The sequence below is a fragment of the Indicator indicator genome, chromosome 11, assembly GCF_027791375.1.
Source record: "Indicator indicator isolate 239-I01 chromosome 11, UM_Iind_1.1, whole genome shotgun sequence".
NCBI lineage: Eukaryota > Metazoa > Chordata > Aves > Piciformes > Indicatoridae > Indicator > Indicator indicator.
Genome location: NC_072020.1, coordinates 31391169 through 31414783, shown reverse-complemented (window position 1 = coordinate 31414783; position 23615 = coordinate 31391169). Strand labels below are relative to the sequence as shown.

The 23615-nt window shown below is 42.3% G+C and overlaps 1 protein-coding gene and 1 non-coding gene across 2 annotated transcripts in view; both read right to left on the bottom strand.

Moving 5' to 3' along the window:
* Positions 1-23615, bottom strand: part of KCNH8 (potassium voltage-gated channel subfamily H member 8) — a 247748-nt gene that overhangs the window by 21330 nt on the left and 202803 nt on the right. The window contains exons 12-13 of the mRNA XM_054384755.1: positions 5607-5645; positions 3781-4142 (exon numbers count right to left, since the gene is read on the bottom strand). Coding sequence (XP_054240730.1) covers positions 3781-4142; positions 5607-5645 — 401 coding nt within the window. The remainder of the gene's footprint in view (positions 1-3780; positions 4143-5606; positions 5646-23615) is intronic.
* On the bottom strand, positions 89-222 carry LOC128970156 (U4 spliceosomal RNA). The gene has a single exon (XR_008489185.1). It is a non-coding gene; the product is annotated as a U4 spliceosomal RNA (small nuclear RNA).

Below are 23615 nucleotides of genomic sequence, written 5' to 3'. Positions count from 1 at the left end.
GCCCCCTTCAGATCCTGAAAGGCTACAAGAAGGTCTCCTGGAAGCCTTCTCTTCTCCAGACTAAACAGCCCCAACTCTTTCAGCCTGTCCTCATAGGAGAGGTGTTCCAGCCCTCTTAATATTTCAAGTCATCGTGGCAGGGTATTGGGAAAAGTTTTCCATTAGCAATAATCACACCTCAGATTAACCTCCTTGGCTAACATACTGCCACTGCACAAAGCTTACGTATGTGGTTGGGTTTTATTGGTTAAGTGATTGATAAGAAAGAGAATTTAAGCAGCTACTCAGAGCAATGCTGGAGCTTGAGGGGCAAGGGCTTCTCTAGGGACTTCTATTAGCTACATCTGTTAAGGGCTTCCAGGACTACTTCTGTTAAGGACACTCTGAGACTCTGTAATGCTGGGAATTTGACAACACTGCAGTAAAGGACTTCTGAGATTCTCTGCTCTCTGCACTTCTGGAATCTCATTGCTAGAGCAACAATGGGGCTTGTGCACCATCCCTCACCCAAGGCACCTCATTATTGGTGTTACTACTACTACAAGAGCACCCCAAACTGGAGGATGTGATATTCCCTCCAATCTTAACCAGCCTCTGGAATGAGATGAAACTGAAAGGGGGTGTTTGAAGCCCTGTGGCCTATACTGTTACCTGCAGCTGAAAACCTGAATGATTACTTTGAAATTTACTATAGAGTCTATTTAATGTCATCTGGCTGCACTGCTTCAAAAAGCAAATTTTAAACATCAATATCCCTTTCCAATGATTTAAAATGCTAATATTTTTCTCTGCCTTCAAAGTGCACAGGGGAAAACCTGCTCAGGACTGGGAATTTATAGATGTTACATTCTTAAAAGTGGTCAAAGATTCAGACTAGAAAGAAAGCATATTAGCAAAATGCTATGGTTTGAGGCTGATACTTCAGCCTAGTGTCTTAGTTATAAGCAGGAACAGGAACTTTCTGGACATCTCTGAGTAAAAAGGTAAATAAAACAAGGACACAAAACAATAATATAGATATGTCTGTATCATTCCATTCTCTTGCTGACTAGGATATAGTTTTCTGCACAAACTACACTCTTCCCTTTTTGCTGCTTCTCTCTGTGGCTTTTGCATGGTTTGCTCCCTTATCTCTCTCCTGACCTTCTGCTGGCTCATATTGTGTCAGTGAGGCAGCTGGAAGGGAAAAGGCATTGGTTTAAAGGAGGCTGCAAACAACATTCTGGGCTGTCCAAGAGGAGGTTGCAGTTCTGTACAAGGGAATCTGTTTTATTCTGAATTGTAAATACAGATTCATTGCATTTCATATGTCTAGATTTTAGCTTACCTGTGTAGTCTTCTTAAAGGTACCCTGAACCTTAAACCACCACATGTACAGCCCTGATTTTAGTCACACACATCTCCATTCCTAAAAGCCAAAAAGTCACCAAGGTTTAACATGTGACCTCTTCCATCCAGTCAGTCAGGGCTAGCTTGCACTTGTCCACGTGGCCTCCTTCCAAAGCTGCCTTTGTTATCACTCACACTATCTTATTTTTTGATGATTTCTTACTTCTGAGGCAGTACTCAAAAAGCAATTGAGAAAACGATGACTGTGTCCTCGAAGTTAGGATGCTGACCTCCATTCCTTGTGCCAAGAACTACTGAAATATTTCACCCAACCCTTGTGCCTTATTGCCTTCACCATGGTGTACTTGAAAAGAACCAGAAGCACTACTGAAGAGTTCTGGGGGGCTTACTGTAGGAAACATTAACAGCAGAACATGTTTCTTAACAGGCAAAACATATTCTCTTGACAAAGCATGGTTGTACACCTCACAACTTCACTGACTGGACATTTCTACTCTGCCCTGGTGAGACCTCACCTGGAATATTGCATCCAGTTTTGGGCTTCCCAGGTCAAGAGGGTTAGATATCCATTTGAGAGAGTCCAACAGAGGACTAACAGGATGCTGAAGGGACTGGAGCACTGCCCTGTGAGGAGAGGCTGAGAGCCCTGGGGCTGTTTAGACTGAGAGGGGATCTGATAAATGTCTATAAATATCTGAGGGCTGGGGGTCAAGAAGGAGGGGACAGGCTCTGCTCAGTTGTACCTTGTGATAGGACAAGGGGCAATGGATAGAAACTCCAGCATAGGAGGTTCCACCTCAACATCAGGAGGAACTTCTTCACTGTGAGGGTGACAGAGCACTGGAACAGGCTGCCCAGAGAGGTTGTGGAGTCTCCTTTGACCCTTCTGGATGCATTCCTGTGTGACCTGTGCTGGATTCTCTGGTCCTGCTCTGGCAGGGGAGTTGGACTCAATGATCTCCAGAGGTCCCTTCCAACCCCTGACATCCTGTGATCGTGTGAATCTTGCTTTTCCCTTACACTACTGTCCAAGAGCAAAAGTGAGGATCTTACTTAAGGGCTTAATTTCACTTTAATACTTACTATGAAACATTTAAGGCTCTTTTCAAAGTGTTTTCATTTGTCTGTTTAAATAACCAAATAATATAAACTAATTCTGGAAAATAATATGGTGGTGTTTTTGAGTGGAAACCAAGTCTGAAAACCCATCAGTCTTGGGCCAATTTTCCATCCTATTAGCAGGCTAATTCTGCAGTTGCAAAGTTATGAATGGAAATAGGAAACAATAACACACACACATATATATATATATATATATATATACACACACTATATATATACACCCAATAATATATATATATATAAATAAATAACAATACTTGTTTCACATTTTCCCTTGCAGCCTTGGGTGCCAACTTCTGCCAGCATATTTGCAGAACAATAATGAGCAAGATTACATTTCATCAGAAAATATGGAAGGGAGCTTTTCCCTGAAGGACTGCATGTTATGCAAATGATAATGACCTTTAGTCAGGGCTGACCTGAATGAAATCCATATAGGATCTATGAAAGAAATGAGAAAACAGCCACTGTGCATTTCAATTTTGCTAGTGTAGAAGCTGGTTTTCCATGCAGTAGTTTCCCCTGTATTGACAAAACTAAAAGAGCTTCAAAATAGCTGCTATTTGAAATGCAACTGCACTGATCAAATGTGAGAAAGTGATTCTGATTTCTGCAAAGAACTCATCCCCAAAGCTCTAGTTTACCAGTTAATTATTACATTGCAGCAGTTTAGAGAGAAGACCCATAAATCACCTTAGATGTTACACACAAGTAAAATAATAATGCCACAACAAACTCTGATGTGACTTTTGTTTGTGGCAAAAGTCACAGCAAACCAGGTTGGTTTTCAATTCCATATTTGCTTTTTACATCACTTACATGATCAGGTTTCTTTTCTTTAGCATAAAAAAAAAAGCTCTGAACACTTTCTCAAATTGCCAGTCAGTAGTTTTCCTCCATTGTAGTCCTCTACTCCAGTAATTTTTGTACTTGCACAGCTATGCTGTATTCTCACTGACTTGCTTTCTAAATTGCTGTCTCTGTGAGGGACAGCAAATGTTTCACAGTGCTGCTGTGGGAATGCACATAATTATATGGACAAAATGATAACATGAAGCCAGACTATTCAGACAGCAATTTGTGTAATTGCTCAATGCTTTTCCTTTTCACTAGGAGAATTACTTTATCTCACAATGAAGTCCTACAGCCATACCAGTCTGCATAGTGTGTAATAGTTCCTACAGTAAGAGGACTTTTCCTTCTCTGTGGGATGAGCCAAAGTATAAACTGGTGAAGAAATATGTTGTTAGAGTAATGATCTTTTTAATAGGAGTTACAAGATAGCAAAGAAGTGTTCATAACTATTACCTTGGGCTCAGGTCAGGTGGACCACTGGTGGTCAGCGCTGAAAGGTGCAATTTAAGGTTTTTCTCCTTCCTCCTGGAGTAGTAATGGAGCTCTGTTTCATGTTTGGTTCTTAAGGGGTTTGAACTGCAAGCACGGATGGGTGAATGAAAGGGCACTGTTCCTGAGGCCAGCTGCTTCAAGTTTCTCCCTAGCTGGCTTTTATTGCTTCCACCCTTCTTCTGCTGAGAGCAATTTGTGCTTCTTGTGTGAATCGGTGAAAGAGTGCTGCTCTCTTCTTCTCCCTCCTCAACCTCATCCTCATCTTCATCTTCCACAATTGAAGGGAGTCTTTTCTTTATATTTCCATTTCCCTTGAGCTCTGCCTAAAACAGCAGGTAACACATGCTAGTGTAAAATTCAGAGCCTGATGTTACAGAAACACAATTTCTTCTGATGATCATCCTTAAACAAAACCAGATCTAGCACAGCCTTCATTTCTTATTCCTGATAGCTCTTTTGAAACTCATCCATGGCCTCCATCCTCAAATATGGTTGTGTGCATATATGAGAAAAATGCAAACAAATCAAAAGAAGGTCACTAGTCACTTAGCCAGTGAACTTGTTGCAATATATTTTGTTGCCAAGAAGGGTGACTGTTCTTACAAGCCATGTGCCATATGTACACTTGAGTGGCTTAGTCTTGCTTTACTGAGGCACAGTTTCTGTTGCATGTTACACTCTCAGACTCCTGCTGGAGCAAGGGAAAGAACTGAGGCTGGTAATTCATAGAATTCAGCATTTTCATCTGGAACCATTTCTAGTGTAGAAACCCCACACTAGTTCAGATCAAGCCTGAAGGTTACAGGATTGTAGGATCATTTAGGTTGAAAAGACCTTTAAGAGCATCAAGTCTACTCTGCCATGGTAAGACCTCATCCTGAGTACTGTGTTCAGTTTTGGGCTCCCCGCTTTAGGAGGGACAGGGATCTGCTGGAGAGGGACAAGGTACAGGCAGTCTCTTTCTGTCTGGTGTCTCTCTTCTGGGCAGTCTGTGTTTCCTTCTGGCTTTGGGAGATAGCACACACACCTGCGTACTGACCTTGAAAAGCTAAGTTTCTAACAACCTCTCTGCTTCTTGGCTTTCTTCCCCTTTGTCTGCTAGTTCTGGGAGGGGGGAAAGGGGGAGGGGGAAGAAGCAGGGCCCCTCTGAGGCCATGGGGGCTTTGTTGTTTTTTTCTGTCAGTTGTACATATTTGTAAATGTTGTGAATAGTGTATATTTGTTCACACCCATTGCATTTCATCATAGATTGTAGTTTTGCCTGTAAATACAGCTTCATTTCCTTCTGAACTGAGTTAGCCTGGAGTTGCTAATTGGGGAGGGGAATTTCAGCCCACCACACTACAACACCTTTCCATCTATCTGAGACATGTGGAAAGATAAGGATGTAAAACAGTAGCAAAAGATCTGTCTCTATAAAATATGACATCTTTGCTGTCATATGTAGTAGTCATCTGAAGGCTGTCATGACTGTCAAGCTGTACAGGATCTGTCATGGATGCAGCCTATACTCCACAGACAATGAACCTTAGCCACAGTCAAAACTTTGACTTGGGTCATCATGTACTTAGGTGCTATAGTAGGATAGCCACATCCAACACCTGAAAGAAAAGGTCATGACATCTGTGCTCATAAAACAGACACTGGCAGAAGTTGCTGCCTGATGCTCTTTGAAGTCTCATTCTGAAATCACAGCAGTCTGTTGGAGATTTCCCAGCTTTACTCTGGCCACAACTAACTGTGTGGATCTTCTGAAGTCAAGCTTGTGTATTCCAAATGTAACATACCTGAGATATCGTTGACTTGCTTGATAGTTTTGATATTACCTGCAAAACAAAACAAAAACAAAGTAGCAAGTGTGTGCATCTGCACAGGATTGGCTTCCAAGAGCATACCAAATACTGATGCAAGAAAAGAATCTCAGGATAAACCACCCATATTATATTAAATGAGGACATATCACTCAGCTGAGGACACTCCTTGGAAACAGATGCTGTGAAGAAAAAAAGAAAAAAAAACAAACAGTTGTTTTATTTTTTATTACAAAGATACAAAATAATGCCTGCAAAAATAATTGAGTCAAGGCTCCAGTCTTGTGCATGAATGTAGGTGGGTGAATGCATGGCTAATGAGAACAGTGTTGTGCTTTGGCCATACATTTTTGTAGCTTTAGCTCTTGTGCCAGGCCTTACATGTAGGTGATATAAGTAGCTGTAGAATGTTAAGGGAATCTTCAAAGGCAGTGATGAAACCAAAGCAAGTAAAACCGGTACAGTCTTGAGGAAGATACATTTCTAAAAACCATTCACAGAATCACAGGACATCAGAGGTTGGAAGGGACATTCAGAGATCATCAGGTCCAAGCCCCCTGCCAAAGCAGGATCACTTAGGGAATGCATCCAAGGTAGGTTTTGAAAGTCTCCAGAGAAACAGACTCCACAACCTCGCTGGGCAGCTTGTGCCAGTGCTCTGTGACCCTCACAGTGAAGAAGTTTCTCCTCATGCTGAGGTGAAATCTTCTGTGTTCCAGCTTGTACCTGTTGTTCCTTGGCTTATTATTGTGCACCACCAAAAAGAGCCTGGCCCCCTCCACCTGACACCCACCCCTCAGCTATTGATAGACATTGATCAGATCCCCTCTCAGCCTTCTCTTCTCCAGACTAAACAGCCCCAGGGCTCTCAGTCTCTCTTCACAGGGGAGATGCTCAAGTCCTCTAATCATCCTTGTGGCTCTGCCTTGGACTCTCTCCAGCAGGTCTCTGTCTCTCTGGAACTGGGGAGCCCCAAAAATTATCATTAGCATATTCATTAACATTATCATATTCAAGGCCATGAGATTTTTCCTTCCTGGATTAAACAGAAAGAAAACCAAAAGAAGGTGAAGAAGAAAAAAAATCATGCAAGTTTAATATGTAACTACTTCCAATAAACTCCACTGGAACTACTGAATAATATCCATTTGGAACATTCTGTTGTCTCTTTGAATGTTCACACTTTGGCCACAGGCTAGTCCCTGACAACCTACATGCTGTACTTATAGGAAAGTTATAGACTGTGAGGTGGAATTTCCATAGTGATTTTCATCTTTCCTAACCCTGCATGTCAAGATAAGTGCACAATACTCAGCAAATTTAAATTTGTAGCATCAGTTATTTGTCTCCAAACTCAGGTAAAAGAAGATAAGCCTTTCTGGAAGTCATTGAGAGTTCTATGTTCAATAAAAATCTTCAGAAGTCCTAAATACACAAGTTTTAGGCAGAGATTTGACAAAAACTATTTTGGTTTGTTCTTTTTTCTTTTCTCTTCTTTTCTTTTCTTTTCTTTTCTTTTCTTTTCTTTTCTTTTCTTTTCTTTTCTTTTCTTTTCTTTTCTTTTCTTTTCTTTTCTTTTCTTTTCTTTTCTTTTCTTTTCTTTTCTTTTCTTTTCTTTTCTTTTCTTTTCTTTTCTTTTCTTTTCTTTTTCTTTTCTTTTCTTTTCTTTTCTTTTCTTTTCTTTTCTTTTCTTTTCTTTTCTTTTCTTTTCTTTTCTTTTCTTTTCTTTTCTTTTCTTTTCTTTTCTTTTCTTTTCTTTTCTTTTCTTTTCTTTTCTTTTCTTTTCTTTTCTTTTCTTTTCTTTTCTTTTCTTTTTCTTTTCTTTTCTTTTCTTTTCTTTTCTTTTCTTTTCTTTTCTTTTCTTTTCTTTTCTTTTCTTTTCTTTTTCTTTTCTTTTCTTTTCTTTTCTTTTCTTTTCTTTTCTTTTCTTTTCTTTTCTTTTCTTTTCTTTTCTTTTCTTTTCTTTTCTTTTCTTTTCTTTTCTTTTTCTTTTCTTTTCTTTTCTTTTCTTTTCTTTTCTTTTCTTTTCTTTTCTTTTCTTTTCTTTTCTTTTCTTTTCTTTTCTTTTCTTTTCTTTTCTTTTCTTTTCTTTTCTTTTCTCTTCTCTTCTCTCCTCTCCTCTCCTCTCCTCTCCTCTCCTCTCCTCTCCTCTCCTCTCCTCTCCTCTCCTCTCCTCTCCTCTCCTCTCCTCTCCTCTCCTCTCCTCTCCTCTCCTCTCCTCTCCTCTCCTCTCCTCTCCTCTCCTCTCCTCTCCTCTCCTCTCCTCTCCTCTCCTCTCCTCTCCTCTCCTCTCCTCTCCTCTCCTCTCCTCTCCTCTCCTCTCCTCTCCTCTCCTCTCCTCTCCTCTCCTCTCCTCTCCTCTCCTCTCCTCTCCTCTCCTCTCCTCTCCTCTCCTCTCCTCTCCTCTCCTCTCCTCTCCTCTCCTCTCCTCTCCTCTCCTCTCCTCTCCTCTCCTTTTCTTTTCTTCTCTTTTCTTTTCTTCTCTTTTCTTTTCTTCTCTTTTCTTTTTCTCTTCTCTTCTCTTCTTCTCTTTTCTTCCCTTTTCTTCTCTTTTCTTTTCTTCTCTTTTCTTTTCTTCTCTTTTCTTTTCTTCTCTTTTCTTTTCTTTTTTCTTTTCACAAAAGTGAAACTCCTAGCAGTGGCATAATGCACAAATACACAATAGTTAAGTTTGTGTAAGCAGAAATCCTACTCCACAGCAGCCAAGCCAGTAGCAGGTGTATCAATACATTCAGCAATAATGCTCTGACTTCCAGACAGAACAACTGCAATAATTAGGCTATGTAAATAAAACAACTGCTGAGTTCTTTCTGAGTCAAAGTAATAAGAGAAGATATTAGCAGAGGACAAGGTCTCAGATACTGAAATATCCCAGTTTGCAATGTAATCTCTGCCAGCTGAAGAAACATAATTTTCTTCACTGTTCCTGAGCACAGGAAACTGGATATGTACTAAAATATTGAAGTCAGAATTAGGAAGTACTAATAACCCACTTTGCACATATATTTCAGATGATTAATAGTGCCCAGAATTTTGGGGCATCAGTTTGCTTGGCTTCTGTAGACACAGGTGCAGTATGGATATTAAATAGCAGCCTTAATTAAAAACTCCAAGCCAATCCCAACCACTAGCAGCTTCTCAAAATAGATCTTAGAAAGTATTAAACTGAAGGCTTTAGAACTGACTTGTCATTTGTAGTTTGTATTGCAGGAGAATATTTCTCCTTCTCATTTCATTTTTTATTCTCCCCAGCATATGTGTTAATCCTGATTTGTACAGTTTGAAAGCAGGACAAAGAAATCATGATAAGAGTATCTCCTAGATGTCCTGGTTGTGTTTCCCACAGCCCTGCTGGGCTGGACTTTCAGCTCTGTGAGAAGATGCAGCACTTTGCCCTGGATGCAGAACCTCTCTGCTGCCCATCAGCAAAGGAGCCACAGCCACCCATTGATACATCTCTACTCTCAGTGCTACCCTTGATGCAGGGAGAATGCAGCTGCAGAGATAACGAGGCTGGTGGCAGTGCTTTACTTCCTTATGGCCTTACCAAGAGAAAACTGAAGGAATTTTTGAAAGTAACTTGCTTTTTGCAGGGAGGGGATGGAGTGTCCCCAGGAGGAAGGGTAGCATAAAAGCATAGGTATGAATGAGGAGCTTGTGATGCAAGAAACTGTGAATCAAAGTTTTCATAGCAGCCTGGCAGTACCTGAAGGGGCCTCCAGGAAGGCTGGAGAGAGACTGTTTGCAAAGGCCTGCAGGGACAGGACGAGGGACAATGGCTTCAAACTAGAGCAGAGCAGATTGAGATTGGATGTGAGGAAGAAGTTCTCTACTCTGAGGGTGGTGGAACACTGGAAGAGGAGATGTTCAAGGTGAGGCTGGAGGAGGCCCTGGGCAGCCTGATCTAGTTGGGGATGTCCCTGCTGAGTGCGGGGAGGTCAGACTGGATGAGCTTTGGAAGTCCCTTCCAGCCTGGACCATTCTATGAAAATCTGCTTTTTGTATTTTTTTTTTTTTACTTCTCCCGAAAGACTTTTGGCAGCTGAATGTGAAATATGTTTTCAAATAGTCTACTTACAAATTTTCTTCATGTAGTTTGAAAAAAAAAACATATTTATTTAGGATGGTTCCTTTTTTTGAGAAGAAAGTGGATGTGTATTTTCTAAGTGCAAATATTTTAAGGACCTGCTGGAAGGTGTCCAGAGAAGGGCCATGAGGATGAGCAGAGGGCTGGAGCTGCTCTGTTCTGAGGACAGACTGAGAGAGTTGGGGCTGTTCAGTCTGGAGAAGAGAAGGATTCAAGGAGACCTTCTTGTGGCCTTCCAGGATCTGAAGGGGGCTGGAGGAGGCCCTGGGCAGCCTGATCTAGTTGGGGATGTCCCTGCTGATTGCAGGGAGGTCAGACTGGATGAGCTTTGGAAGACCCTTCTGGCCCAGACCACTCTATGATTCTGAGATTCTTCCATTTCCCCAGACTGGCTGCTTTAACCCACTGAGACCAATCTCAGTTTGGATAAACTGGTATTTTTAGGTGATCTCTGGACTTACAATCAATCCTTTTACAGCACAGAACACACAGTAAGGAAGTTTGTAAGTGCTGCTCTGTAAATACACTGCAGCCATGTTTATTGCTTTTAACTTTGAACATTGACTGTGTTTTACACACATGAAACAGGGGGCTAGACTGTGTGGCTTGGGAGCTGTTAAAAGAAACTGCAATTAATCTGTGAGCAGAGAGAATGCTCAAGAGTTTTGCTTTAAAGCCTCCTCCAGGAACTCTGCTGTCTCTCTTCCTGTGGAAAAAAAGAAAAAAGAAAACCCAACAAACACTCTCTAAGAGAAAAGGAAAGATAAATGAGAACATGGACAAAGCCACCCAAAGGTCAGTAAATTTAAAGACCTCACCATGCACATAGCTTTATCTCTGTAAAAATGTAGTATCACAGTAAATAATTATGAGGCAATGTCCTAGTTTCTGATTTGCTAAAATTTTTTATTTAGGGCAACACACTGGTGTATCCTTCTATAAAATGTTTTATTGTTGTTGGTTTGTTTTTTTTTGTTTGTTTGGTTTTTTTTTTTTTGTTTTTATTGTTTGGTGGGGGCGGGGGTGGGGTTTGGTTTTATTTTTTGGTTCTTATGCAAAAAGAAAGAAGATGCTAACTAGCTCACATGTTAGTCTTTTCAAAAGGAACTGTAACTCAAAGGATAAGGGCTGCTGAAAGATAAACAGATGTTTCACCTGCTGTACTGTCACCATTATGGGCTGATGCCTAGGAAAATTCCAGAGAAAATAGTAGAAATGTAAATAAATTACCCTTAGATGTAAAAGAAAAATAATGATAAGGTCTAAACAATTCCATTGGCTTGCTAAAAGGGATAAAAATTAGTGACATAAACGATTATGTCACTTTTCTCACCTCTTGCTCTAGCTGCTACTAGTTGGAGCTTCTGCTTGGCTTTGCTGACCTTGGCTGCATTCCTTCTTGTGGCTAACAGCTAACTGCTTTCTCTCTCCATCCTTTAATTTTTTCTTTATTATTATATAAATATCTTTAAATACATTTTTAACTTTTATTATCTAAATTATAAAAAAATTAACAAAAAAACAAAAAAAAAACAAAAAAAAAAAAAAAAACAACAAAAAAAACACACAAAAATCAACTCAATAAATCACTACAATCACACTAATCAACTCTAAAAATCAAATTAAAAATCAAAATTAACACCTCACTTCACCTAACTCTAACATCACTCATTCACACCCACTCATCACAATCACACTACCTACACTAACACTCATCACTCATCACTAACTCACACTCACTCACACTACTCACACTAACTCACACTATCTCACTCTACTCAAACTCAATCATAATCACTCACACTCAATCACTACACTATCATCATTCACTCCACCCTACAATACACAACCAATAAAACAAACAATCTAAATAAATAATCCTCAACTCAACCAAAACCACCCCAAACATAATATTATCAAAAAAATTTTTTACAAACACCCCATCAAAATTTATTAAAAAACCCATCACAACAACTCCACACAATCCTAATTAAACAAAAATCATAACCACAATATACCATCTACACCTACAAAAAACAAAATATTATTAAAAATAAAATCCACCAACAACCAAACAAAACCACTCCCCACATCACTCCCATTACCACACTCTGTCCACAAATTAAATAACCAAAATTCTAACACAAAACAACAATTCTCAATATTCTAATACTTAGAGTGAATACAAATCTACACATCTTTATCAAACTACATCTATCATATAACAAGCACATAATCAATTTTTATCCCCATCTGAAACACACGTGTGTCTTGTTCCAAATCATTGATCTCTATTTATTTCCCCAGGCCTACACTATCAACATATTTTTAAATCGCAGTACATCCCTTTCAGGCAAATCAGTCCAACCCAGGAAATCATCTGTACCAACTAGCTTCCAATATCGTAATTCTCTTACAAAAATTCCACTCCACACACACACATCATACATCTCATACGGAAAGACAGAGATGTAGCTAAATTTGGAGTAATATATTAAATATCCAGATAAGTAAATTTGCATTTTAGGTCTCAAAAGACTATAATCAGCTTTTACAGGCCTGATTGCTGTTGCCTTCACATAAGCAAGACCAAAAATAGAAACATGATTTTGCTGATTTGCTGGGAAGTCTTGGGTCCTGAAACACATAAATAATTCTTTGTCTCTGAGGGGTCAAAAGGATAAAACAGACTTTTCAGGAAAGGGTTTTATATCAAACTAGAATATTAATGTTCTTAGTCAGCATTTGCAAACAGGAAAAAAAAAAACATTTAGGAGCATTGACATGCCATATGTTCCATGCTTTACAAATTTACTGCACGGTGATGGAAAAGACACATGTGCATAAAAAGGGATTATTGTCCCAGTGAAAAGCTTAATGCCTCGTGTGCTCAGGCCTCAGTTTTTCCATCAGCATGATTTTTTGTTTTCCCAATGAAATAGCACAGATCCTTTAATCACAAAGGACTCAATGCCTCACAAAGAGTTTCTCAGGTTAGATATAACTGGTTTATATCTACATTTGCTGAGCTTTATTTTGATTTTTTTTTCTTTTTGTGACTTTCTGGAGCTCATTGGCTTGTTCCTGTATTTTCTCAGGTTTGTTTTTATCTGTTTTCCTTGCTTAAAGGACAGATAAAGGTATTTTAGGGAAGCAAAAGCTTTCAGTATTCTCTGATCAAGCCTGCTTACACTATAGAGCATATTGAACTAGCAGCAAAAGTTGAACATCAGATCCCAGAGTCCCTCAGGGCTCAGTGCTGGGACCAGGCTTGTTCAACATCTTTGTTGGTGCCATGGACAGTGTCATTGAGTGCACCCTCAGCAAGTTTGCTGATGACACCAAGCTGTGTGGTGCAGCAGACAGCTGGAGGGAAGGGATCCATCCAGAGGGACCTGGACAGGCTGGAGAGGTGAGCACAAGCCAACCTCAGGAGGTTCAACAAGACCAAGTGCAAGGTCCTGCAGCTGGCTCGAGGCAATCCCAAGCACAAATCCAGGCTGGGCAGGGAGTGGCTGGAGAGCAGCCCTGAGGAGAGGGACTTGGGGGTGCTGGTGGATGAGAAGCTCAACAGGAGCTGTCAATGTGCACTTGCAGCCCAGAGAGCCAAGCAGAGCCTGGGCTGCATCAAGAGAAGTGTGGCCATCAGGGCCAGGGAGGTGATTCTCCCTCTCTGCTCAGCTCTGCTGAGACCACACCTGGAGTACTGCATCCAGTTCTGGAGCCTCTGCTACAAGAGGGATCTGGACATGCTGGAAGGTGTCCAGAGAAGGGCCATGAGGATGAGCAGAGAGCTGGAGCACCTCTCCTATGAGGACAGACTGAGAGAGTTGGGGCTGTTCAGTTTGGAGAAGAGAAGGCTCTGAGGTGACCTTCTTGTGGCCTTCCAGTATCTGAAGGGGGCTACAAGAAAGCTGGGGAGGGAATTTTTAGGCTATCAGGTAGTGACAGGACTGGGGGGAATGGAATAAAGCTGGAAGTGGGGAGATTCAGACTGGATGTGAGGAAGAAGTTCTTCCCCATGAGAGTGGTGAGAGCCTGGAATGGGTTGTCCAGGGAGGTGGTTGAGGCCCCATCCCTGGAGGTGTTTGCAGCCAGGCTGGATGAGGCTCTGGCCAGCCTGATGTAGTGTGAGGTGTCCCTGCCCATGACAGGGAGGTTGGAACTGGCTGATCCTTGTGGTCCCTTCCAACCCTGACTGATTCTAGGATTCCATCTTCCTTAAAAGGAGAGACTGAGGGAGCTGAGGGCTCTGTAGGTTGGAGAAGAGGACACTGAGGAGCGACCTCATTCATATTTATAAACATGTAAAGGGTGAGTGCCAAGAGGCTGGAGCCAGGCTTTTTTCTGTGATGCCCAATGAGGGGACAAGGGGCAATGAGTGGAAGCTGAGGCATAGGAAGTTCCATGGAAACACAGGGAAAAGTTTTTTCACTGTGAGGCTGATGGAACACTGGAAGAGGCTGCCCAGGAGGGTTGTGGAGTCTCTCTCTCTGGAGATATTCAAGACCCTCCTGGATGCACTCCTATGTGATCTGGTATAGGTGATCCTACTTTTCAGGGGGGTTGGACTGGATGATCTTTCCAGGTCCCTTCCAGCCCTTAACAGTCTGTGATTCTATGAAAATTTAAGGCCACTGATACATAAATGCAAAATAAAAGCAATGTGGAAGAAAAAATCGTTCTCTAAATTTATACTTTTTGAAGGTTAAGATATTATGATTAATTTTAGGCTTTTTTTTCCCCCCAATGCAGAGACATGGATTAATCAATATTTTTAAAAGTTACATTATCTACTTTCCTAAGGCACAGAAAAACATAATGGACTAAGTTATCATCCAGCATCCCTCTGTAATTAAAATAGAAATATGGTTAGACTCTAAGGCAATATTCTCTGAGAGCCAGGAGCTTTGCCTGGCTAAAATTCTGTCTGACACTGTTTTATCCCCTCCTTATACCACAGCCCAAGAACGTCACTAAGCTGCTTTGCTGGCCTGCATGGGTTTTGTTCCAAGTGTAACCCTCTGGTTAAGCTTTATAATCTGATGCAGAAAACAATAATCCCAGGAAGAGGAATGCATGAGAATGGAGAGTGTTCAGAAGGACTGAAAAAGCTAAAATTAGAGAGGAAATGTTGTCCCTTACTTAAACCTTTCAATTCTAGTTACAATGAAAATTGTTTGTCGAGAAAATGTTAAGGCTTGGTTGTGAAAAATGCTAATTACATGCTTGCATTAAATACTCCTGCTATGAAAAATAAACTAACAGGAATCAGAATTCCTGTCTCTTAACCCCCTCACAAAAGTAGAAGAGTGTAGGACCAGAGGTAGGAATTTTGGGATGTGTCACATAAAGAATCACAGAATGGTCTGGGCCAGAAGGAACCTCCAAAGCTCATCCAGTCTGACCTCCCCACAGTCAGCAGGGACATCCCCAACTAGATCAGGTTGCCCAGGGCAACTGCTCCTGTCCAGCTTCTCATCCATCAGCACCCCCAAGTCCTTTTCCTCAGGGCTGCTTTCTATCCCCTCCTTCCCCAGTCTGTATTGCCAGTGAGGATTGTTCCAGCCCAGGTGCAGAACCCTGCACTTGCTCTTGTTGAACCTCATGAGGTTCACCTGGGCACCACCTCTTCAGCTTGTCCAGGTCCCTCTGGATGCCCTCCTACCCTCTGGTGTATCCACAACATCACTCAGCTTGGGGTCATCTGCACACTTGCTGCTGGTGCCCTCAATCTCCCTGTCTATAGCAGTGATAAAAGTATTTAACAGCACAGACCCCTGAGGGATACCACTGTCACTGCTCTCCATCTGGACTTCAAGCAATGGAGCACTATCCCCTGGATGTGACCATCCAGACAGTTCCTTATCCACCCATCAAATCCATATCCCTTCAACTTGGTGGGCAGGATGCTGTGGGGGACTGTGTCAAAGGCCTTGCAGCAGTCCAGACAGATCACCTCCACAGGTCGTCCCTTATCTACCCACATAGTCACTTTGTCATAGAAGGCCACTAGGTCAAACAGGCAGGACTTGCCCCTAGTTAAGCCACTCTGGCTGTCTTGAATCACCTGCCTGTCCTGTATGTGCCTCAGCATGCATCTAGAAGAATCAGTTCCACAATCTTCACAGCCACAGAGGTGAGGCTGACAGGTTGGTAGCTCCCAGGGTTCTCCTTCCTACCCTTTTTAACAATGGCTGTGATGTTTCCTTTCTTCCAGTCCCCAAGGACTGCACCTGATTGCCAGGACTTTGCAAATATCATGGAGAGTGGCTAAGAAACTGCATCAGCCAATTTCCTCAGAACTCTGGGATGTATTTCATCAGGACCCATGTAACTGGGACATGTCCATGGGACAGCAATGTGCCCTTGTGGCCAAGAGAGCCAATGGGATCCTGGGGTGCAGCAAGAAAATTGTGTCTAGCAGGGCTAGGGAGGTTCTTCTCCCCCTCTACTCCACCATGGTGAGACCACAGCTGCAATCCTGTGTCCAGTTTGGGGCTCCCCAGTTCAAGAGAGACAGAGACCTGCTGGAGAGGGTCCAAGGGAGAGCCAGGAGGATGCTTAGGGGACTTGAGCATCTCCCCTGTGAAGAGAGACTGAGAGCCCTGGGGCTGTTTAGTCTGGAGAAGAGAAGGCTGAGAGGGGATCTGATCAATGTCTATCAATAGCTGAGGGGTGGGTGTCAAGTGGAGGGGGCCAGGATCTTTTCAGTGGTGCACAGTGATAAGCCAAGGAACAACAGGGACAAGCTGGAACAGAGAAGATTTCACCTCAACATGAGGAGAAACTTTCCAGTGAGGGTGACAGAGCACTGGAACAGGCTGCCCAGGGGAGTTGTGGAGTCTCCTCTGGAGACTTTCAAACCCCACCTGGATGCATTCCTATTCAGATTACCCTAAGTGATGCTGCTCTGGCAGGGGAGTTGGACCTGATGATCTCTGGAGGTCCCCTCCAACCTCTGATATACTCTGATACTGTGATACTTGTGTATCTTCACATTCCCAGACAAAACTGAACAAGTTGTTTTCCTCTCTTCCATATCTCATGGGATTCATCCTTACAGCTTACAGCAAATCATCTCTTTGTTTTAGGTGTAAACCAGAAAAGAATCATAAACCCACAAGAATTAATTAAGATTACATAATTGCATAAATAAGTTGTTATGTGATGAATCTTCTAATAGGAAAATAAACATAAATCAGAAGAATAAAATGTTAGAGAGACAAAACCAGACAGTATATGTGGCTATGTGTTGATATTGAACAAAAAATATTTGACTGGCTGAAGGTAACAGAAATGAATCAGAAGCATAAGAGCCAAAAAAAAAAAAAAAAAAAAAGAGAGGTAAAGATACTAGGAAAGGAAATTAAAAGGCCACTAAGCCTGCAAGAGAAGAGGCATACCAGTCTGTCCTTTTTGGAATTACAAGTTTCCTTATTGTATTAACTCTGGTGAGACCTCACTTGGAGTACTGTGTGCAGTTCTGGAGCCTCTGTTACAAGAAGGATCTGGAGGTGCTGGAAGGTGTCCAGAGAAGGGCCACGAGGATGAGCAGAGGGCTGGAGCTGCTCTGCTATGGAGACAGACTGAGAGAGTTGGGGTTGTTCAGTCTGGAGAAGAGAAGGCTCCCAGGAGACCTTCTTGTGGCCTTCCAGTATCTGAAGGGGGCTACAAGAAAGCTGGGGAGGGACTTTTTAGGGTGTCAGGGAGTGATAGGACTGGGGGGGATGGAACAAAACTAGAAATGGGGAGATTCAGATTGGATGTTAGGAAGAAATTCTTCCCCATGAGGGTGGTGAGACACTGGCACAGGTTGTCCAGGGAGGTGGTGGATGCCTCATCTGTGGAGGTTTTTGCAGCCAGGCTGGATGTGGCTCTGGGTAACCTGATGTAGTGTGAGGTGTCCCTGCCCATGGCAGGGGGATTGGAACTGGATAATCCTTGAGCTTCCTTCCAACCCTGACAATTCTGATGGTTGGAATTATTTGGAAAATTTACTATGGAAATTATTTAGTATGAAAAATACTTTGCAGCCTGTGGTTGCCCTGAAGTGCACAGGATGACATATGGTCTAGGCTGGGTGGAGGAATTATGACTAAGTGCAGCAAGGTAGTAGGAGTTGGTTGGAACTTCATTTTTTCAATGCATAAATTTTATGGTAAACACATAGATAATACCCAAGAAATAGTACTTGCATGGTCCCGAAAGTTAAACACATCAATAAGCAATTATGTGACTGAAGTTTCTGTCAGACTTTCTTATCTATTCAGCACTTGCCAAAATTAAAAGCAACTATTTCCAGAAAAACAGAATTGTTTATCCCTTATACAACTGCAAATATGATCATTTTGATTATTGTCGTGGTAGGGCCATGACATGGCCCAGGACAAACCCAGACAGGCTTTAATATGTCTAGACAAGGTCCCTTTTTCTCCCCTCCTTCCTGCAGGGAAACAGGGCAACGTGGGAAAAGGAACAAAGGGGACAGGACTCCTGCCTGTCTGGTAAACAAGCTGTTTATCTGGGATGAGAGCTCCCCCAGATAACAAGGTCTTGTTTCAGCCTTTTATGGCTGTAGCCTGGCAGAACACCTTGCTGTTGGGCAGCTACACCTTAGCTTCAGTGCCCCATTGGAACAATTGATCTCTGGCAAGTTGTATATATACAAGTGAATTGGTAGTTGCCTTTGCCTTGCTTCAAGACTTGCTTCAAACCTTGCTTTGCTTTGCTTTAAGCCTTGCTTAAGCCTTGCATTGCTTTCAAGCCTGCTTGGACCTGTCTTGTAGAAGCTGCCTCGAGTGGCCCTGCCCTGCCTCGAGTGCCTGGTCCAGAAGCCACAAGTCATACACAGCAAGCTGGAGAAGCCACAAGCCTAGAAGCCAGACCAGCCTAGCCTGCTTCCCCTTGCCACCAGAATCCTGCTGTGACTCAGTTTCCCCAGGAACCAAGCAAGCACCCATCATGAGGAGCATCGGTAACTGCTGTAACAGCGTGAGAGCTGAAATCCCCCCACACCAACAATAACCAGGCTAGCTCAATCTGGAAGCAAATGCAAGCTGTATTTACAAGCAAATCTACAATCTATGATGAGATGCAATGGATCTGTACAAATAGACACAATATTCACAACATTTACACATTTGTACAATCAACAGAAATGCACGACCAAGCTCCCTTTGCTTCCCCCAAGGGCCATCCCCTCCCCCCCCAGCCGGAAGGACTCCCCCCAGACTCCCCTGGTAGAAGGCAGAGAATCAAGAAACAGAGGGGCTGTTAGACTTAGCTTGTCTAGGTCAGTGTGTTATCTTCAGCCAGAAAAGAAACAGCAGCAGACAGAAGCCCAGACTCAGACTGTCCCAACTTTGTTTTGAGCAGAGATTCTTAACCATTTCTCTCTCTCCAACGGAAGTGTTTAGAACAATCATTATTTTGCTTTCCTACACCCAATAGTGATTTATTTACATTCTTTCACTTTCTCTGCTTGAACTTTGTGAGGAAAAATCAAAAAGACAGTTTTAAAACCATCACAACTGCCTGCTGTCCGCTGCAGCCAGACTAACCTGGGACCAGCAATGACCTCTCCTTGCCAGCAATCTGCTGTGCCAGAGCCCTACGAGAGTGCCCCAAAGCTAACACAGCAGCAGCAGCATCCCCTGTGTGGGTAAAACCAGCTGTGAGTAATTAATTCACTGCCCTTTGGGTTTAAAGGTTCTTATTGAGCCTCCCCCCACTGTCTGCTCTCAGGGACCTTCTCTTTCCAAGTTATTGCCTCCTAGTTTGCATTGAACTGTTTGTATCTTGCCCAAAGACTGTGTATTTCCATTATAAATCAATATTCCAACCCTACAACCATCCTATTTAATGAGTTTTAGCAATTTTCATTAATAAAGGGTTGCTAATATTTTTATTAATACCCATTTGCCATATCCTTTATTATTATTGTAAGGGTAATTAATAATACCCTTCGCAATAGTTGTTCTTTAAAGAAAAATATTATTTATTATGCAGATAAGAAAACATATTAAAAGAACCCAGAAATATAATGCTATTTCCCTTGTTGATTCAAAGATATTATCAAATATGTCACAGATAGAATTCCTCCTAAGTTATCACTATATTGGAAAGCACCACTCATAAATGCCACAGTCCTATATTGCATTATGAGTCCAAAGAGTGGTGGTCAATGGAGTTAAATCCAGCTGGCAGCCAGTCACAAGTGGTGTTCCTCAGGGCTCAGTGTTGGGACCACTTCTGTTTAACATCTTTATTGATGACCTTGATGAAGACACAGAGTGTGTCAGCAGTGAGCTCACAGATGACAGCAAGTCAGGTGTCAGTGTTGATCTGCACCAGGGCAGGGAGGCTCTGCAGAGGGACTTGGATAGATTGGATCCATGGCCAACGTTAACAGGAGGAGCTGCAACAAGGCAAGTGCCAGGTCCTGCACTTGGGGCACAACAACCCCAAGCAATGCTCTGGGCTTGGGGCAGTGTGGCTGGAAAGCTGCTGGCAGAAAGGGACCTGGGGGTGCTGATGGCCAAGCAGCTGAAGAGGAGCCAGCAGTGTGCCCAGGTGGCCAAGAAAGCCAAAGGCATCCTGGCTGGGATCAGCAATGTTGTGTCCAGCAGGAGTAGGGATGGGATTGTCCCCTGGGACTCAGCTCTGGGGAGGCCACACCTGGAGTGTTGTGTCCAGTTTTGGGCAGCTGAATGCAAGAGAGATGTGGAGGTGCTGGAGCCAGGGCAGAGGAGGGCAAGGAAGCTGTGAAGGGCCTGGAGAATAAATCTGATGAAGAGCAACTGAAGGAGCTGGGGATGGTTAGTGTGAAAGAGAGGAGGCTGAGAGGAGACCTCATTGCTGCCTACAACTACCTGAAAGGAGGTTGTGGAGAGGTTGGTGCTGGTCTCTTCTCCCAGGGAATTAGTGATAGAACAAGAGGGAATGGCCTCAAGCTGTGACTGGATAGGTTTAGACTGGACAGTAGGAAACATTTTTTCCTGGCAAGAGTGGTGAGGGATTGGAATGTGCTGCCCAGGGAGGTGGTGGAGTCACCCAACCCTGGATGTGTTTCAAGGTGGTTTGGCTGTGATGCTTGGGGCTCTGGTTTAGGGGTGACCCTTGCAGAGTAGGGTTCTGGGTTGGACTTGGTGATCCTGAGAGTCTTTTCCAATTTGAATGTTTCTGTGATTCTGTGATTCCCATTTGAGTACATGGAACAAAGCATTCAAACTGCACAATGGTTTAATACTGCTAGCAAAAAAAAATATAAATACCATTTCTACTGAAACTGTTGAGGTAATTTGACAATTCAACATACAACTAATGAAAGGTTTATTGCTCAGGGCACCAGAAAGTATTCTTACTAAAATCCATGTTTTAAAACAGAAGTTTGTTTTGATAGATATCATTTTTTTATAAGAGAGCCAGATAAAAAGGCACCTACACATTCTTTTCATCAGCTTCAGAAGCAGCTCTTAAATCTAAACCTGTATAAATCCCACTTTCTATATCAGGAAAGTATATCAGTGGGTAGATTCAAACTGGATGTTAGGAAGAAGTTCTTCCTCATGAGGGTGGTGAGACACTGGCACAGGTTACTCAGGGAGGTTGGTAGAAGCCTCATCCCTGAAAGATTTTAAGGCCAGGCTGGATGTGGCTGTGAGCAACCTGCTGTAGTGTGAGGTGTCCCTGCCCATGGCAGGGGGTTGGAATTGGATGATCCTTGAGGTCCCTTCCAACCCTGACAATTCTGTGATTCTGTGAAATAAAGCAACAGTTTTTTTAAGTCCTAGAAACTGTTAAGGCAACATTTGAAATGTATTTGGGATCCTACAGATCATTTTAAATCTCTCTGCTTAGCACAGTGGGAACCACTTGTATAAGTAGTTGTTAAGCCTAGCAGTAAGCACTGAACACCTGATGAGAGAAGAGCCTCACCAACATGCAAAGAATTAGTCCTTTCCCTCAGGAGGAAACTGTACTGCTTTCAACTTCTGTTTCATGGACTTAAAAAGTTCCATGGAAACATGAGGAAACATTTTTTCCCTGTGAGGATGACAGAACACTGGCACAGGCTGCCCAGGGTGGTTGTGGAGTCGCTCTCTCTGAGATATTCAAGATCTGCCTGGATCTGTTTCTGTGTGACCTGGTCTAGGTGACCCTGCTCTGGCAGGGATGTTAGACTGGATGAGCTTTCAAGGTCCCTTCCAGCCCCTGGCATCTGTGATTCTGTGAAACTTCTTTTGCTAACTCTCTGGTAGAGTAGGCTTCTGGGTTGGACTTGGTGATCTTGAGGGTCTTTTCCAACCTGAATGTTTCTGTGATTCTGTGACTACCTAGAAAAAGCATCACTAAGGAAACAAGAATGCCTGTGTGCCAAATCCATAATCTATCTACTAGCTGAAAAACAGGCAGTGGCTGGACAGACTTTCAGCTGCATTTTGTACTGGCATTCAAAACAACTATTGCTATCCTTTCTTCTGCCCCCAAGGGCAATACCACCCTTTGACACCAAGAAAGAAGGACATCTAGAAACAAAGCAATTAAAAAAGGTGGAATTACATAGATATATATTACATATATGTTCTTAGAATACTTGCTTAGTGATGGAACGACCCAGAAAACTCTGCATGTTTAAAACTAGAGTTTGGAGGTGTTTTTCCTCCTAAGCTTAGAGCTGTTTTCACCTTGAAGAACAATTGATTTGGCCAATCTTCAGGTTTCCCAGTAGAAAATGAAGAGCATCTCTTGTAATTTGTTTAGTATTGCTAATAGCAGCCTGAGCTTTATTACACTAAAAAAAAAAAATAAAAATCCACAGCTTAATCATTAAAATTTAATAAATTCTAAACCCCATCCTCTCCAAAGGCCACGAATGAAGCTCCATTTTGTCAGATAGGGACTTTCTGTCAAGGGGGAAATGTTTCTTTGTTTTTATTGCTTCTTAGTTGCATTGCAAGATTTATTGGTCTATTTATTTATTTTATTATCAAGAAGCCTGGCTAGGCTGCTCTAAGACTCAATGTTCCCAACTGGAGGAAGAATCTATCACTTTTCTTGTGCAGTCTGTATCATTATGTTTCATTTACAGTGCAGAAGCACTGAAGGAAGCAGCTCTTCCCTCTGCTTCAGAAACTTGCCTGCTTTCATTTTGAAGACAGCTTCTCCTCCTCTGAGGGCAAGGGGGAGAGAAGGAAGGGAAGCATTTGTAAGAGCCAGAAACTACTTTAAAGGCTATGAAAGGAAGAGTAGATTCTTATTAATTATGAGTCCTGTCTACAAACACAGATTTTTGAATCTTCAGGAATATAATCTTTTATTTAAAAAAAATAAGTACACATATTGAGTCAAAGATTGTGCCTGCATGGGTCTTATCTTCCTCTGGGACTTCATTACAGCTTGAGGGATGGCAGAGGTGTCAAAGAGGCTCCTTGTACTTGGTATCAGTCTGGCTGTAACCAGCCTTCGTAGTGTTTTTGATGAGTAATTATGTCTACACTGTTGACACTTCTGTGTGGACAGAAGAAATAACCACAGACAGGAAGCTGTTACCAAGCCCACAAAGATACTGTGCAAATATTTAGCTGTTCTGAGTTTTTGATAGGATAATTCAGAGCTATGAACGTCTGCTACTACTCTCTAAATTTATTCAATAGCACATGTTTTTCAGGGCTGGTGGGTAGCAAAATCCTTTCCAGTGTCTTTCATATAATTGATCATTTGTTGAAAGAACCTTCTTATGAATGCTTAGCTTTATATGATTAAAGGTGGTTTGGATGTGGTACCTGGGGCTATGGTTTAGGGGTGAATTTTGTAGAGTAGGGTTCTGGATTGGACTTGGTGATCCTGAGGGTCTTTTCCAACCTGAATGTTTCTGTGATTATCAGATCTCTGAC